The 15,043-nt window shown below is 38.7% G+C and overlaps 1 protein-coding gene across 18 annotated transcripts in view; it reads right to left on the bottom strand.

The window, feature by feature from the left end:
• SOX6 (SRY-box transcription factor 6) overlaps window positions 1-15,043 on the bottom strand; it is a 462,971-nt gene that overhangs the window by 90,132 nt on the left and 357,796 nt on the right. For all 18 annotated transcript variants that reach the window (XM_054026307.1, XM_054026306.1, XM_054026304.1 and 15 more), the window contains one exon: window positions 13,823-13,902. In XM_054026307.1, the coding sequence (XP_053882282.1) occupies window positions 13,823-13,902 (80 nt within the window). The remainder of the gene's footprint in view (window positions 1-13,822; window positions 13,903-15,043) is intronic.

Genomic DNA, 15,043 nt, shown 5'->3' with positions numbered 1-15,043 from the left:
CTCCATGTGGGTTTCACTAAAATACCTGCAGGTAACGTAAAATGCTTGGTACCCAAAAACCTGGGTTTGACCATTCACGATACCAACTGTAATCCTAGGAAAAAATCCTAGCCAAATAGTAGGGGGAGGAACCCTATACAGTGAGCAAGCCTTTTGCATACTGTAAATTCCACAGTGGTCACCGCTTTTTCTCATAGTGAGCAAATTTCATCATGTCATAACTCCTTGGTTAACTTGCCTTGTTAGTTTTCCCTTCTTTGACGGTGTGAACAGAGGGGGGAAAGCCAAAGGCATACACAGTATGTAAATTGTTTGTGAAGGTTATGATTATTGCTCTGTATCCAAAATACATAAAAGCTAAGGTTAACACAGGCTTCTATTAGGTATTTATGATTCCTTGCAGATAATGGCTCAAGAGTTTTAAAAATCACTGACATCTTTTTATCTAAAAGATAATAATGAAAATAGAAAGATTAACATGGTACATGACAAAAGGAGTGAGTATTTTAGGTGATCTGTCTCAGCCCTTCCACTAACTCAGGGAGTTGCACAAAATGACTGCACCACAACTAAGGTGGGGCAGAGTTTGTCTGGGGCTTACCCAGGAAGGACAGCTCTGCTTTATAGTGTGGGGGGGTGGAGGAATGAGGTCAGAAACTGCTGTAAAAATGGTGCTCGGTGGTCAGCTTTGCAGCAGTGACTCACACCCACCCCCCAGGAATGTGAGGTCCGAAGGGCAGAAAAGTACAAAAACTGGGTGGGTCAAGTCTCTTTGTTCCACACAGCGAGTAAGCCAGCACCCACCCACCCTCCCCTAGTGGAAGCGAATGGCAGGATGGGTTAGGACCTACTGTGGGCATTACACTAGTCTCTCCTTTTAAAGGGGGGCTGGGAAGGAACTTTTTACGCACCACCTGAATTGGCTTCGGTGGAGTCTGGTTTTTTTTGACTTCCCCACAGAGGGTGTGAGGGAGGACTTTTTCTGATGAGAAGAAAAGGTGGTAGGCTATATGTCACAACTTATTTTGTAAGGTTGGGCGGATGTCCAGTGCAGGTACTCCATAGGGAAGGCAGCCAGTGACCAGATAAATGGCCTGGTAAAGGACTTAAAAAGAGCTACTGGATAAAGGAACAGAACGGGGGAGGGGTTTGGGGACTCCTCTGATTGGTACGGCAAGGAGCCAAACCACCACTCCCTCCCCCGCTGTTCTCATAGCCCACCTTAACCCTCTTATGAGGGTGGTGGATGGTAAGGTCCAAGCCAGGGGTCGGCTGGGGGACCTGGATGGAAACAAAGCGGGGGCTGGTGGAAGGCCTGGAGAATTGATTTGAATAAGCATGGATTAAACAAAGGGGGGCTGGTGGAAGCCCCGGATAATTGATTTGAATAAGCATGGATTTGCCTGCACTGTACACTTTATCTGCCGGGTAGTCCCAGACATCTATATAATAAAATTGCAGCCCGATTAAAATCCATAACAAGTGTCTCCTGTCCTTCTTGTGGTGTACCCAGATAGTGGCAATAAAGTCCTTCCTAAGCACAATTACAATGCAGATTCATAGCCATGTCACAGCTCTCGTAGACTATTATTTACGTTGCACAGGGATGAACAAGATGACTTATTTCTGATTTCAGTGATCCTATCAGACAGCACAATATATCACAAAATTTGGGATGCAGCAGTCAATCTCTAAGTCCTGCAAAATCTTACATAGTAGCTCTGACACTAGTGCATGCAACCATTATACATTTGGTACAGTAATGTCTAAATAAAGCAACAGTTCTCATACTATGAAACCTAGTGGTCTATAGAGCAGCTTCTGTCTCAGTACTGAGACAGAATGCTAGATGGCAGTTGTAGCTTATTCCAGGACTTTTAGGATTTCCAGAGACTTGCTTTGTTAACCAATTAATCTAAAAAGTTGAAAACTAATTTCTACATCTTCCATGGATGCTCCATGGATGCCTTTGTTAGATTGTTTGTTTGTTTGTTTTAGTGTCAATTCAACATGAGCAAAATTGTGGACAACTCCAAAGTTGGAGGGGTAGCAGACACATAGAAGAGCAGAATGAAAGTGCCCTGGAGAAATTACAGCAGTGGCAGCTGCAAGCTATGAGGTGGGATTTGTGATACGCAATAATTCTACATCCAAGGAAAGGAACCATGGATGTACAGTAAGCTGCCAAATTGGTGGTAGTTATGAAGCTTTGTATTTAATAATTTAATGGATTTTCATAGTTTTGCCCGTAATGCAAAATGTACATAGGATCGGATGGTTCAGGGGATTGTTACTAGTTATTAGTTTGATTCTAGCTCATGTAAGTAATGACTAAAAATTGGTATCGTCTGATGGCTATACAGTGGCCTATCTGAAATGAATTAGAAGGGACCTGAGAACTGCATTACTTTCCTAACCCAAAAAGTGAAGTTATCAAGTCAGCAGTAAGACACGTGCCTGTTATGGGGAAGGTTGTACAACTGCTGCCTGTTCTGTGGTTATTCTAGACCTGCCAACCTGGCACCAAAATCAGGAAGAAAACAAAAAAAGCACACTAACAGACAAAAGCAATAGAAAGCTGTACATATAAAAACTGAATAGAACAAATATCTTCTGTATATATACATGTGAGGCTCTGAATCAGGTTTGGGAGAAAGGGGTGGAATACCTAGCTGGCCTCTCAGAAGGAGTAGATAGCACACACAACTATTGCTTACATCGATATTGCCTACAACTGCATAGAAAAAAATTACTCATTTATTTACTAATGATGCTGAGAGGCAAAACTGATATAATTAAACTTCTATAGGCTCCCATGAGAAAACGAGAAGCCACTAGTCCTACAAGTGGATGAGAATCAGGGAAGAGAAAGAGTCCCAGTTAAATTACCTCACTTTTAAGCCCATGTGGTGGTGTCTCCATCTTGTGAGAAGACTCTGAAAGTCACAATTAAGAGGTATGTTTTCAAAGTGCAATTTGAAGGTTTAAGCTATATAACTTATCTACTATCGAAGAGCCACAGAGAGTTCACACTGTAGTTCACAGCCATGGCATTATTTTCACTAGCAAAACTGGAAGATGACAACTAGGGATATAATAAATATATACTGGCTCTACTGATCAGGAGAAGCTTTATCACTCAGCTGGGGCACATCTGGGGAAAAAGTCATTCAGGTGCATCTCTAGCATCCCATTCAATTAACATATCATTAAAAAATGGTTTTGTCCCCTCTCAGCATGCTGTGTTACCTGATAAGTCAATATATTTTCAACATAGATTTAAATGCAAAAAACAGTGAAATGTCTTCTTTGTGAACCATAAAACAGCCCTAGTTAAAAGCTATGTTTAAACTTTTAAAATAATTACATTACGGGCCATTTGCAGATCTCATACAAATCTCCTACTGTATATTTAGAACTTACATGCACTTTCAAACAAATTATTTGTTTTAAATGTTTTAACAAATTAAGAGCAAAATGCGCCTCTAAAATTACCCCTGCAATTGTGTGTGTATAAATTCCACATTTGCACATCAAAATCAAGTAACTGTAAACCCAGTTATGAGTGTTGTGTATGAAAATGTATCTTAGACATGCAAATAAAGAATTTACAAAGGCAGACTTTGTGGGGCCTGTTTGAAAATGTGGTCTGAAATGTTCCTTTGTGTGTTCTCTTCAGTATTACTCTGTTATTTTTTACCCAATTTTTTCTTTCTATGAGCATAGGAATTCATACACCAGCTCAGACCACTGGTCCACCTCGTCTAGTAACCTTCCTCTGACAGTGGCCAGTCAGATGACAATGCAAGAAATCTGGTAGTGGATAATTATGGAATAATCTGTCCATAGAGGAAATTTCATCCTAACTCCAGTTAGTTAGTAGTTGGTTTCCTCCCTGAAGTATGTATCCCATTTTTATTCTATCTAATATAACTAAAGGTGTTCTCATTATCCATATATCTAATCTTTTTGTAATCCTCCCAAGCACTGATATCTTGACTCAATGACATCTTGTGGCAATGAGTTACAAAGGCTAATATTACACTGTGAAAAAGTATTCCTTTTATCCATTTTTAATTTGTTGTCTTTAAATTTCACTAATGTCCCCTTTTTCTCACATTATGGGAAAGCTCAAACAGAAGAGCCCAATTTTACCTTTACTACACCATTATTCATACACCTTTCTGACATCTCTATCTAAATGTAACAGTCCAACTCTGTTCAGTCTCTCCTCATACTGCAGTCACTCTGTGTCATTTTGGTCATCCATCTATAAACGCTTTCTATTTTTTCTATGTCGCTTTTGAGAAGGATAACTAGAACTGCATACTGTATCACAGATGAAAACATACCATTGATTCACATAGTGGTATTATGATACTTTCGGTATTATTTTTATCCTATTCTTTATACTTTTTAACGTCTTGTTTGCTTTTTTGACCACTGCTGCACATGTAGCAGAGGTTTTCGTTATGTAGCCCGACTTTTTCCTGAGTAGTCATAGTTAATTTAGCACTCAGCAAATTGTTCACAATTATTCCTTTCAATGAGCACCACCTTGCATTTTTCAACATTGAATTTCATCTACCATCATATTACCAGTTCAGCTTAGCTTTGTAAGATCCCTCTGAAGTTCTTCAGTTTTCTCTGGCCTTTACTAATCTGAATAATTGTCGGTTACCTGAATATTTTGCCCTCTCACTGTTCACTACCAATTCCAATCATTAATAAAAATTGTAACAAAATTCTAAACACAATATATTCAACAAATCAGCTCTGAGGCTGGGACCTCAGGGCACCTCAAAATTAAGCTTTTTCCCCTGTATAAAATTGATCATTTATTTTTATTCTATTTTCTACTCTCTCTCAGCTAGCTCCTTTATTGCTCCCAGGAAATTCTGCAGCTCTACCAATTCATGGTCAAGGTTCCTACTTCTAATATTCTGAAATAATATTGTGTTACTTGTTTTTATGTCTGGCTATTTGCTGTATAAATTCCATGTTGGCCCTCCAAATAGGAAAATATTTTTTAAACTTTTTATTAAGGCAAAGTTACAATAAAACGCTAACATACTACACTGCAATTACTTATTCAGGACTAGGTTAATATTTAAAGAAACTGGCTAAAGATTCTGGTTTGCTGACTGCGGACCCCTTGTCTGCTGAGCATGCCAAAAAAGGGTGACAATTTCTAAATGCATGTCCTATTTGTGGTGCTTCTCTTGTCTATATACTTGGTGGGCAAGCTTTTCTGTTCTAAGGGCTGTCTACATTTTACTATGCCAGAATTTCATAGGAGGAGGGGTCACATTTTTTCCAACAACATGCAATACAAAGTCTAGCACTTAACAATAAGAAGAAAATTAATGTGTTCTGTTTAAAATGCAGATGCTTTACTGGAACATTAAGTAAGCAGGTCAGGGGATCTCTAGTAAGCCGACATTTTGTCATAAAATGAATCTCTTTAATAAGTTCCACCCAAAATAGTCTAATTTCTGGACACAACCACCACATGTGCAAGTATGTTCCCCTTTCCCCAATCTGAGAATCTGGCAGAGGTGAGGGGAAGCAGCTAAGCAAATAAGCAGCTAAGCTGGAGCATCCTAGTGGCAAGTGCCCAGTGCAGGTAATCGTTCAGTAGGGGTCTGGTTCCCTGATAAACCAGAATTGGAAGCAGGTTAGGAGACGGCACCTGCTAAATTAGATGGGGAATGGGGCTGGGGCTCCTAAGGACTGGTAGAGGGAGGATACAATCCCCTCTTCCTTCCCCCCCTTAGCCCTCAGATGAGGGAGGGCAGTGGGGTCTCAGCAATGGTACTGAGACCTAGCCAACAGAGTAGGGGGCTGATGGCAGCTCTCCCCCATGTTCAATGGATTACAAACGAGGGATGGGCTGCACTGGATGAGTTATTACTAGATCGTTCCCAAATGTGTTACTTTATAAAGTTGTGGCCTACATAAACCACATTTCTGATGTCTTGTCTTCCTTTCATCCTGAAGTGTACAGGACAAATCATTTAGCTTCTCTACAATACCTTTATCTTCCTTTAGTGATCCCTTTACTCCCAGGAAGCCCAGCAGCCCTACCAATTCACTCTCAAGTTTTCTGCTTCTAATAGTCTTAAATAATTTCTTTTTATTTGTTTTTATGTCTGTCTATTTGTAGTTCAAATTCAAGTTAGCCCTCCTAATTTCCATATTCCATAACACCTGTAAGCACAGTCTATGCTCCATTCTATTTGTTTCACTGGGATTGGGGTTTCTGTTTAGCAAAGGATTCCTTTTTGTCTTGAATAACTCTTTGAATGTTGTCACTTAGTTATGCTCGTTTTTCCTTGACTTCCTGCACACTTTTTTGTTTTGAGTTATATGCATACCTTCTGTGAATCCGGTATGGAATGCTTATGTAGCCTTCATGCTGAGTCTATGAACAGACAGATGATTCCAATACTTCTTGTGAGATATAAACTCAAGAGTTAGTACAGTTAATATGGTTATCTAATTTTTCAGCCACACTGATTCTAAAAACATTACTGGCCAAACAAATACACCACATCTTAGACAATCAGAGTGGGAGGAACAAAAGTATTCACATCTCATCATCTTAAGGGGCTTTCCCCGGTGACCCAGATACCTGATTTCTAGAATATTTTTTTGTCTCCTTTTAGCTATGAATTGCCTTTGAGTTTTTGTCTAAACTAGGCTACTTGTAGGGAATGCTTCCTTTGTTTATTCAAAGACCACCCAAAGAAAACAAATGATGATAACTTTCCAGTCTATGAAACTTTAAGAAAATGTTTCTCTCTTTTTCCATTCTTTTTACGTTTCTTCCTCTTCTAGAAGTCACCATCCTTACAACTTTTACTTCAGAGGGAAACTGAGTTATTCATGTGACTACTACTCTAACAATTAGCCAGCAAGGGGATGGAGATATGGCAGTGGAATGTCCGTACATACAAAATGCCCTACGGTATTTACTATCTCCATGCAGGACTGCCTTTGTTGCATTCTTCTCCATACTTACGGATCTATAAGTACATTAAAAATGATAAATGTTCGGATATGTGAACAATCTTGTACTGAAAATCCTTTTCTGCTTGTAACCTATAGTTCACATTAAAAAGTCTGCTGTTAGGCTGTCAGAAACGTAATGAACTTCCAGAAATACACCTCCCAGCCAATTCCCAAAAGGCACATACCATATACATTTCTAAAAAGCTTGGAGGGATGCAACTGCCAGCTCTGAGTGGGCTTCATAGCTAGCACGCTCCCCAAAGACACATCACAATTAAAATAAAGTTTTTAAAAATGTGCCAGCCCTCTAATGAAATATCATAGCACTGGTCTACAGGGTACTATTGGTCAGTGTAGCAGTAGCTTATTTGTGTCTTCTGACTGGCTTTGGAGTGGATACACACTGCTGGCATATGTCTTAATAGCCACTGAAAAATAGCTTTTAAAAGTACTTTTGCTTGTGGTCAGAGGAAGCCAGAGGAAGGCTGCATAAACTTTCTGTTCAGATTGGAAACACTCAATCTTCCATGTTCACATGGGTTTAAATTTTCATTCAACCTATTCACGTTAAAAGAAGAGCTGCAGTAAACAGTCTGATATCCAAACTCTATACATATGCACTTCCTGATGATTAGTGAATTTAAATATTTGTCATTTAGTCTCTTCATACTGTGCCACATCTCAGTCTCCCCACCTACTCTCTTCTTCATAAAGAAATTAAATGTACACTGCCAAGGTGCAAAGAAATTCAAACTCACCAAAGATGGAAATTAAAGCTGGAAATCAGAAAGAATGAGAGAAAACATAGGAAGCAGGGTCAAGGGATTAAGTATTCAGCCCAAAAGAACCCCAATCTGTGCCAGGAGAAAGTGAAACAGCAACTCACTGACATCATTTTCATTGATACCCTTTCATTACCATTGATATAATTAAACTTGATAACAGGCATTACACACAAGCGCATGCGCGCATTGAGAAAGAAGAAGAGAACGTGTATAAATATTCCTTTAATTTTAATTAAACTCGCCTAATTGTTACAAGCTTGGCAACATTTTAATTTTATTTTTGTATTAAAGAGCTTGCTTGCTCGCTCAAAGCTGTATTAAAACCTTTCTCTTTCTTTCTTTTTGAGCTTCTTTCACCCCACAATTTCAATGAAATAAAACACAACAAAAATATTTAAATTACTATTTCCACATACCTGAATTTGCCACATGCCATTCCCTTAATTTAGGCCACTACTCACAGTATCATAATAAGAACCATTCTGTTAAAATATGCCCACCCAGAGCTCAGTAGTCTTTGAGTGCTAGATAAAATCATTCTACGAGGCTAATGAAGACAGAAACTCTGCCTGTAACAATATTAAGTTTGTTTTCTCTAGTGATTCGAAGAGGTGAGCAATCTGTCAGTAATACATTGAGTGAAATTACTTGTCTTGTAGGAATTCCTGCTGACAGTCACTCACTCACCGTGCTGACCCAAACACCTACCTGCTGACAAACAAATTACAGTGTCTACCTTTGAAAAGGTAACTAGCTGATTTTAATTTTGATTGGTCTCACTGAATCTCTTTCGTGTTTACCCAATTCCCATTCTTCCTTGGGTTAAAAAAGAAAGGAAAATCCAATGGCTTTTGCATTTGAAAAAATTATTATTGCCTACATCCGAGAATGTTATGTCAGATAAAACTGTTAAAGTGTGTCTAACCAACATTAAGAGTGGCAGCCCTGCCAGTGACTGACTGGGTGAGTGAACACATTACCGAGACAGCATTGTAGGAATTAATTTTCTTCAATAAAGTGATTTTTAAGGCTCATATATTTCACAATCTAAACATATGTCACTGTTTCATAAACAAAATAAATGGATTAAAATAATACATTACCAATATGCTGACACATGGAGATATTTTAATTAGAAATATTTACGCTGTGTGATATTTAACGGCTATATTTGCTGAAGAGGAGCATGCATCATTTAATAAGAAGACATAAGGCAGGTATATCACTTTACATGATGTGGTAACAGAGTGGGACCAAATCACCTTCAGTCAATGCTAAGACTATCTGACCACATTAGCCTCAATAAAAAATTGCTTTAAGGTTACAACTTAGAGGAAACTCCATACAGAGAGGCAGTCCACTAAAACAACTTTTTCATTGAAATAATAAGTCACTAAGACGCTAGTTCAAGAGAATAATATTTCTTCATAAACAGTCACATTTAACGTCTTAGTTATTTAAAGGCCATATTTACATGACTGTCGCATTACATTGGCCTCTTTCCTGCACATTCTTCTTGACTTACTTTAAGGACCAGCACTAAAATAGCTGAGGAAAGCAAATGTCAACTGTGTTCTGAAATTTATATGTGTGAGAGAATTGGTATAAGTAGAAATGTAATATATTGTTTACTGTACTGAGTGCCCTCTGTTCTCTAGAGGTCAAAAGCACTGTAACCTCACAGTTACAGTTTCTGATTGTTCCCAGGGTTAAATACATTATCAAAATTAATGGTTCAAACCCCTCAACCTTCAGATATATGAGTATTCATGCCTCCATCTGCTGAACTGTTCAACTAAAAATAGCATTCTTTGGCCTTCATTCTACTAATATTGTGCCCCTGAGGCACACTGTGCAATGCTTCAGCAGTGCATTGGATCTGCACCCAGCGGTGTAACAAAAGGTCATTTACTTTGTCTGCAATTAGGAAGAAAGATAAAGGAAGAATAGAAATAGACAAATGTGTATTTGGTTACAATTTTAAAACTCTTTCTCTTTACTTGATTATAATACTTCAAGCTTCCAGAACACAGCTGCAACCATAGTTAAGACTTGCCAAGGCTCATTAATGTTATAAGTGATAAACTTTGAAGGACAAATTACACAACTAGATCAGGAGAAAAAGTTATGAACCATAGGTTTTATGGAGCTCACTTTGTTTAGGAATAACTCCAGCTAACATAATTGTAATGCTTCATTACTATCAACAGTTTATCAGAAATTGTTGACAGAGTTGCGACATTTCCTTCTTTACCATATAAACTCCTTTGTAGAAATACCCAAAAATGAAAGCAGATTTTTAAACAATAAAGAACAAGCTGTAACATTTTCCCTCTCTTTTGGGGACTTTGCACAAGATTTAATGCAGTCAGGTCTGCTGGGACAGCTGAGTTGTGTGTCAACTAAGCGGATACGAGATTTCCTAGTAATAGGACTGCCAGGACTGCTGTGAAAGCTCGGGAAAAGCTGCCTGATGAGCAAACTCACTCTTTTAAATCAGGTTCACCATGAACATGAGCCTCCAGGAGATTTTGATTCAAATGAGTGCAAACTTTTAAAAAGTAGGAGGAAAAAATCAAGGTGGCAAGAAAGAAGAGAGATTACAGAGAAGGATATAAAAAGGAACAGTGAGGGGGCAATGATTTGCAAGTTTCATCGCTCTCACCAATTAGAGCAACAGGCATGTGTTGTACAGATACCTCAGCAATGGTACACAACCACTATGCATACCTACCACATGTGTATGTGGTACTGTATTTGCAAACTACCCAGCAGAAGGCAGATTTGGGTAGATTCACTCAGATATGCTTGAAGCTGAAAGGGTGAGATGGTGCCACACAGATTGCCATGAACACACCAGTCCAGCGCTCTGCTCACTGTACTGACTCCCCACTGAATACACTCCAGTCCCAGGTCTCAGTCATGATATTCAGAACCCACCATAGCTACAGCTACACCTGAGCTGTAAAGAGTTTATTTTTTGATTTTATTTTACAATGAGATAGCTAAGGTTGTAAAAACATAGTGTATACAGGGCAAGATGTAGCTTTACTTCAGTGTAGCTGTTCAAGGTGAACTTTTCTTGCTAACCGGGATCCTGGGATTGGTCCTAGTTACCTGAGAGATCTCCGGTGTCCCTGAAGGTGGGTCACCTGTGGTGGTGTGTAGAGTTCAGACCTGCATGCCCAGCTAGCACAGGTATAAATAGTGGTGTAGACGGTGAGACAGTGGGCTTGTCTTCATTACAGTTTTTTAACAGGATAAGCCACAAGAGTCTGTAATCTGGAACAAGTATATGAGGAGGGTCTGCACTAGCCTTTACAAATGTTTTAATGACCTTGAATTAATTGGCAATCAATGAATCCATTGTTACAACACAGACCTTCTGTGTGAAGTAGCTGCTATTATTATGTCATGTGGCTGGAGAGTTCAAAAGTTCACACTTATAACAATGAAGTGTTCCGAATGCTGGTCAGAACAGAGAGCTACCTGCTGTATCTAGGAGCAGACTCTAGTTTGTGAATGCAAAATTAAAAATAAAAGCACTTGTTTCACACAAACTCTCTTGCACTAAACACAGAATCACAGAAATGTAGGCCTGCAAGGGACCTTCTAGTCCATCCTCCTGTGCTGAGGAAGGACCATGTATATACCTGGACCAACCCTGACAGCTGTTCTTAAAACACTCCAATGCCGGGGATTCCACAACCTCTCTTGGTAACCTACTCCAGTACTTAACTAGCCTTATAGTTAGAAAGTTTTACCTACCTAATATCTAACCTAAATCTCCCTCACAGCAGATTAAGGTGGTTACTTCTCATCCTTCCTTCAGTAGACATGGAGAACAATTGATCACTGTGCTGTTTATATGATTCCTTAACATATTTGAAGACTGTTATCAGTTCACCTCTCAAGACTAAACATACCCAGTTTTTTAAACCTTTCCTCATAGCTCAGGTTTTCTAAACCTTTTATCATTTTTGTTGCTTTCCCCTGAACTCTCTCCAACTTGTCCACATCTCTTTTAAAGTAAGGCACCCAAAACTGGACAGAATATTCCATCTGAGGCCTCACCAGTGCCAAGCAGAGCAGGACAATAAAATCCTGTGTCTTACATAATGACACTCCTGTTAATACAACCCAGAATGATATCATTTTACTTGGCTGCATTTCATTATTGACTCATATTGAATTTGTGATCCAGTATATCCCCCAATCCTTTTCTGCAATACTACTGCCTAGCGAATTATTCTATATTTTTTACTCGTGCATTTGATTTTTCCTTCCTAATGCAGTCCTTGTCTTTATTGAATGTCACCTTGTTGATTTCAGACTAATTCTCCAATTTATCAAGATCCTTTTGAATTCTAATCCTGTCCCCCAAAGTGCTAGCAACCCCTCTCAGCTTGGCATCATCTGCTAATTTAATAAACATACTCTCCATTTTCAAAGTCATTTGTAAAAATATTGAATAGTACCAAGCCAGGACCCTTTGTGACACTCCTAGATACATCCTCCCAGTTTGACAGTGAACTGTTGATAACAACTCTTTGAGGTCAGTTTCTCAAACAGCTGTACACCCACTTTATAGTGGTTTCATCTACACCACGTTTCCCAAGTTTGCTTATGAGAATGTCATGTGGAACTGTGCCAAAAACTGTCTTAAGATCAAGATAAATCATGTCTACCACTTCCTCCCTATCCATTTGGGTTGGTTTGGCATGATTTGTTCTTCACAAATCCATATTGGCTATCATTTATCAAACTATCATACTCTTAGGTGATTGTTTAATAAATTGTTCCAGTATCTTTCAAGGTATCCAAGTTAGGCTGACTTATCTATAATTCCCTGGCTTCTCTTTGTTCCTGTTTTTAAAGGCAGTTCTATGTTTGCCTATCTCCAGTCCTCTTGGACCTCACTATACTCTACAGGCCCCAGGTGTTGTTGACATACAGCAGGAAACACCAGTCAAATGTCACCTGCGGATTTCTATTGGCCAGGGGAATACCTTTTTAGGGGGAGCTTTCAACCTGCTTATGGCTAGTCATAGATGGGAAGACAACAGGTCTGAAGATCTAGCTCCCCCCCACACCCTTTTTTTTCAATTAAAGAAATGGTACAATGGAATAAGGTTAAGTAAAATGGCTATTTGTATATTGATCTTGCAATACCTTGCTATTCTACTGTATCCTTATTGTACAAATAAACCCAAGTCTAACATAAGCAAAACTGAGTTTTCACAGGTTTACTTGCAAATAGTTATGTACATCTGCCATCCTTTCCTCTCATGTTGCTCACTTTCTGCACATTTTAACTTTGAAAGCCTTTGACTGCTACTCCGTTATTTATGACATTATTGTAGCGTTTCTTGTTAAATTAAACATCAATCGCCATGAAAAACTGGCTAATAATTTGGTGTGCAAATCATTTTCGCATAACATTTAGTTCCATATATGGTGAAAACAAATAAATGACCTAGCCAGGGAGCAAACCCAGAACCCTCACTGCCCCTGGCATCTGAGCAGCTTAATGCATGGAAAGGTTGAGATTACATAAATACAGAAACCGAGAGTTGGCAATTTATGAAACAGTTGTCACCATACTGTTTGAGAGAAAAAGCAACTGAAAGAAAAAGTAAAAAGAAATAACAAAGCATATTTTTCCGATATACACAATGCCCCAGCTATAGCTCATGTAGTTCACTTAGAGGGAGAGAGTCAAAGGAAAATGAAGTTGGAAAAGATCTCTGAACATATCTCCCGACAACTGGTCATGTAATTTAAAAAAATTATTCATTCAGTTGAAATAAAACGCACAGTACAAAGTCATAATGTTGTCTTTCTTTCACAGCATGCTGTTATATTTTCAGTATGGTAAGTATATAAGGTGTTAATCCTTCTGGGCTATGCTTAAAAAATTATTTAACATTCAGACTATTATTTAGCATACAGCTGGTTAGTGGTTAGCAGTCTTCCTCTAAAGTGTTGGCTTCTGTCCCACATTTTTTTGTTCTGGCACATACCTGGAGCTGTAAAGGGCTGAGTCCAGAAGCAGCAGCAGCTGCCATTGTTGATGGAATGAACTGCACAGGGTAGTTATCACCTGTCGAGGAGAACAATGCATACAGGTTTAGACAATGAGCAGAGAATAGCAGCAGGCAAGTGCAGACATGGACCTAGCATTGCCTGTGCTCCGCAACACTCCTCTAAGCTCAAACATCTGCAAAAACAAAAGGTTTGGCTGGGCACAGACTTGCAGTGCTACCTTGGAACTTTTTGTTACCAGATAGCTGGTAGGCAAACTGGCAAAACATATATGTGATGCTCATGATTTTTATTAAAGGAGTAAATGTGCAATTTAAGGATGTACACTCGATTACAAATCATAAAACATAACAGTGCTTAGGATAAAGTTAAATAACTTTCAAAAATACTGATTGAAAGATATAATATGGTCTACTCAAGATCTTGGAGCTGGGGCCCAATCCTGAGACATACTGAATACCCTCTAAAGATAACGGGAGATGCAGTTGTTCAAAACCTCTGGGAATCAGGCCTTATGATTTTTGTGTTCTGTTCCCTGCTCTGGCATTGACTCATTGTGTGACAAGTTCTGGAACTTCTCTGTGACTTAAGTTTTCTCATCTCTAAAATGAGGATGGCAATACTTCCTCATCTCAAAGGGCTGCTGTGAGGATTAACCGATATTGGTAAAGTGCTTTGAGATGCCCATATGAAAGGTATTTTAATCATAGCAGATTTTTTATGGAAAAGATTATATGAAAACTTCACAGCATGTGAACTGCACAAAAACTTAATTTTCTACATAACATTTTAGATCTGAACACAGGGAGGTGCTGATTACCCTCAGTTTCTGAGAGCTTAAGGAACTCAGCATCCTTAGATAACTTAAATAATTGTGCATTTCAATTATGATTAAGATGCTGAAAAATAAGATATGTTGTCTATCTGAAATGAGCGCTGCAACTCTGCGTATCCTAACATTCTATAGGCACTCCCACTTCTAAGCCACTGCAATGATCCCTGTCATATAGTAACATTAACATGCTTAGTCAATGTAAAGGATGAAGATAGGCAAAGAAAATAGTTTAGCAGTGGAACTGTGGAGCCTGTAATATAAAAATTAATACAGAGATGGATAAATTACACTATAACCATGATTTAATAGAGTATCACTTTGGCTCTGGCTCCTTATTTAAAGTCAGTGTATGTACTATCTCTAG

This window comes from Malaclemys terrapin, chromosome 4, assembly GCF_027887155.1.
Source record: "Malaclemys terrapin pileata isolate rMalTer1 chromosome 4, rMalTer1.hap1, whole genome shotgun sequence".
Taxonomy (NCBI): Eukaryota; Metazoa; Chordata; order Testudines; family Emydidae; genus Malaclemys; species Malaclemys terrapin.
The sequence above is the reverse complement of the archived record's forward strand: the minus strand, read 5'-3'. Positions and strand labels throughout refer to the sequence as shown.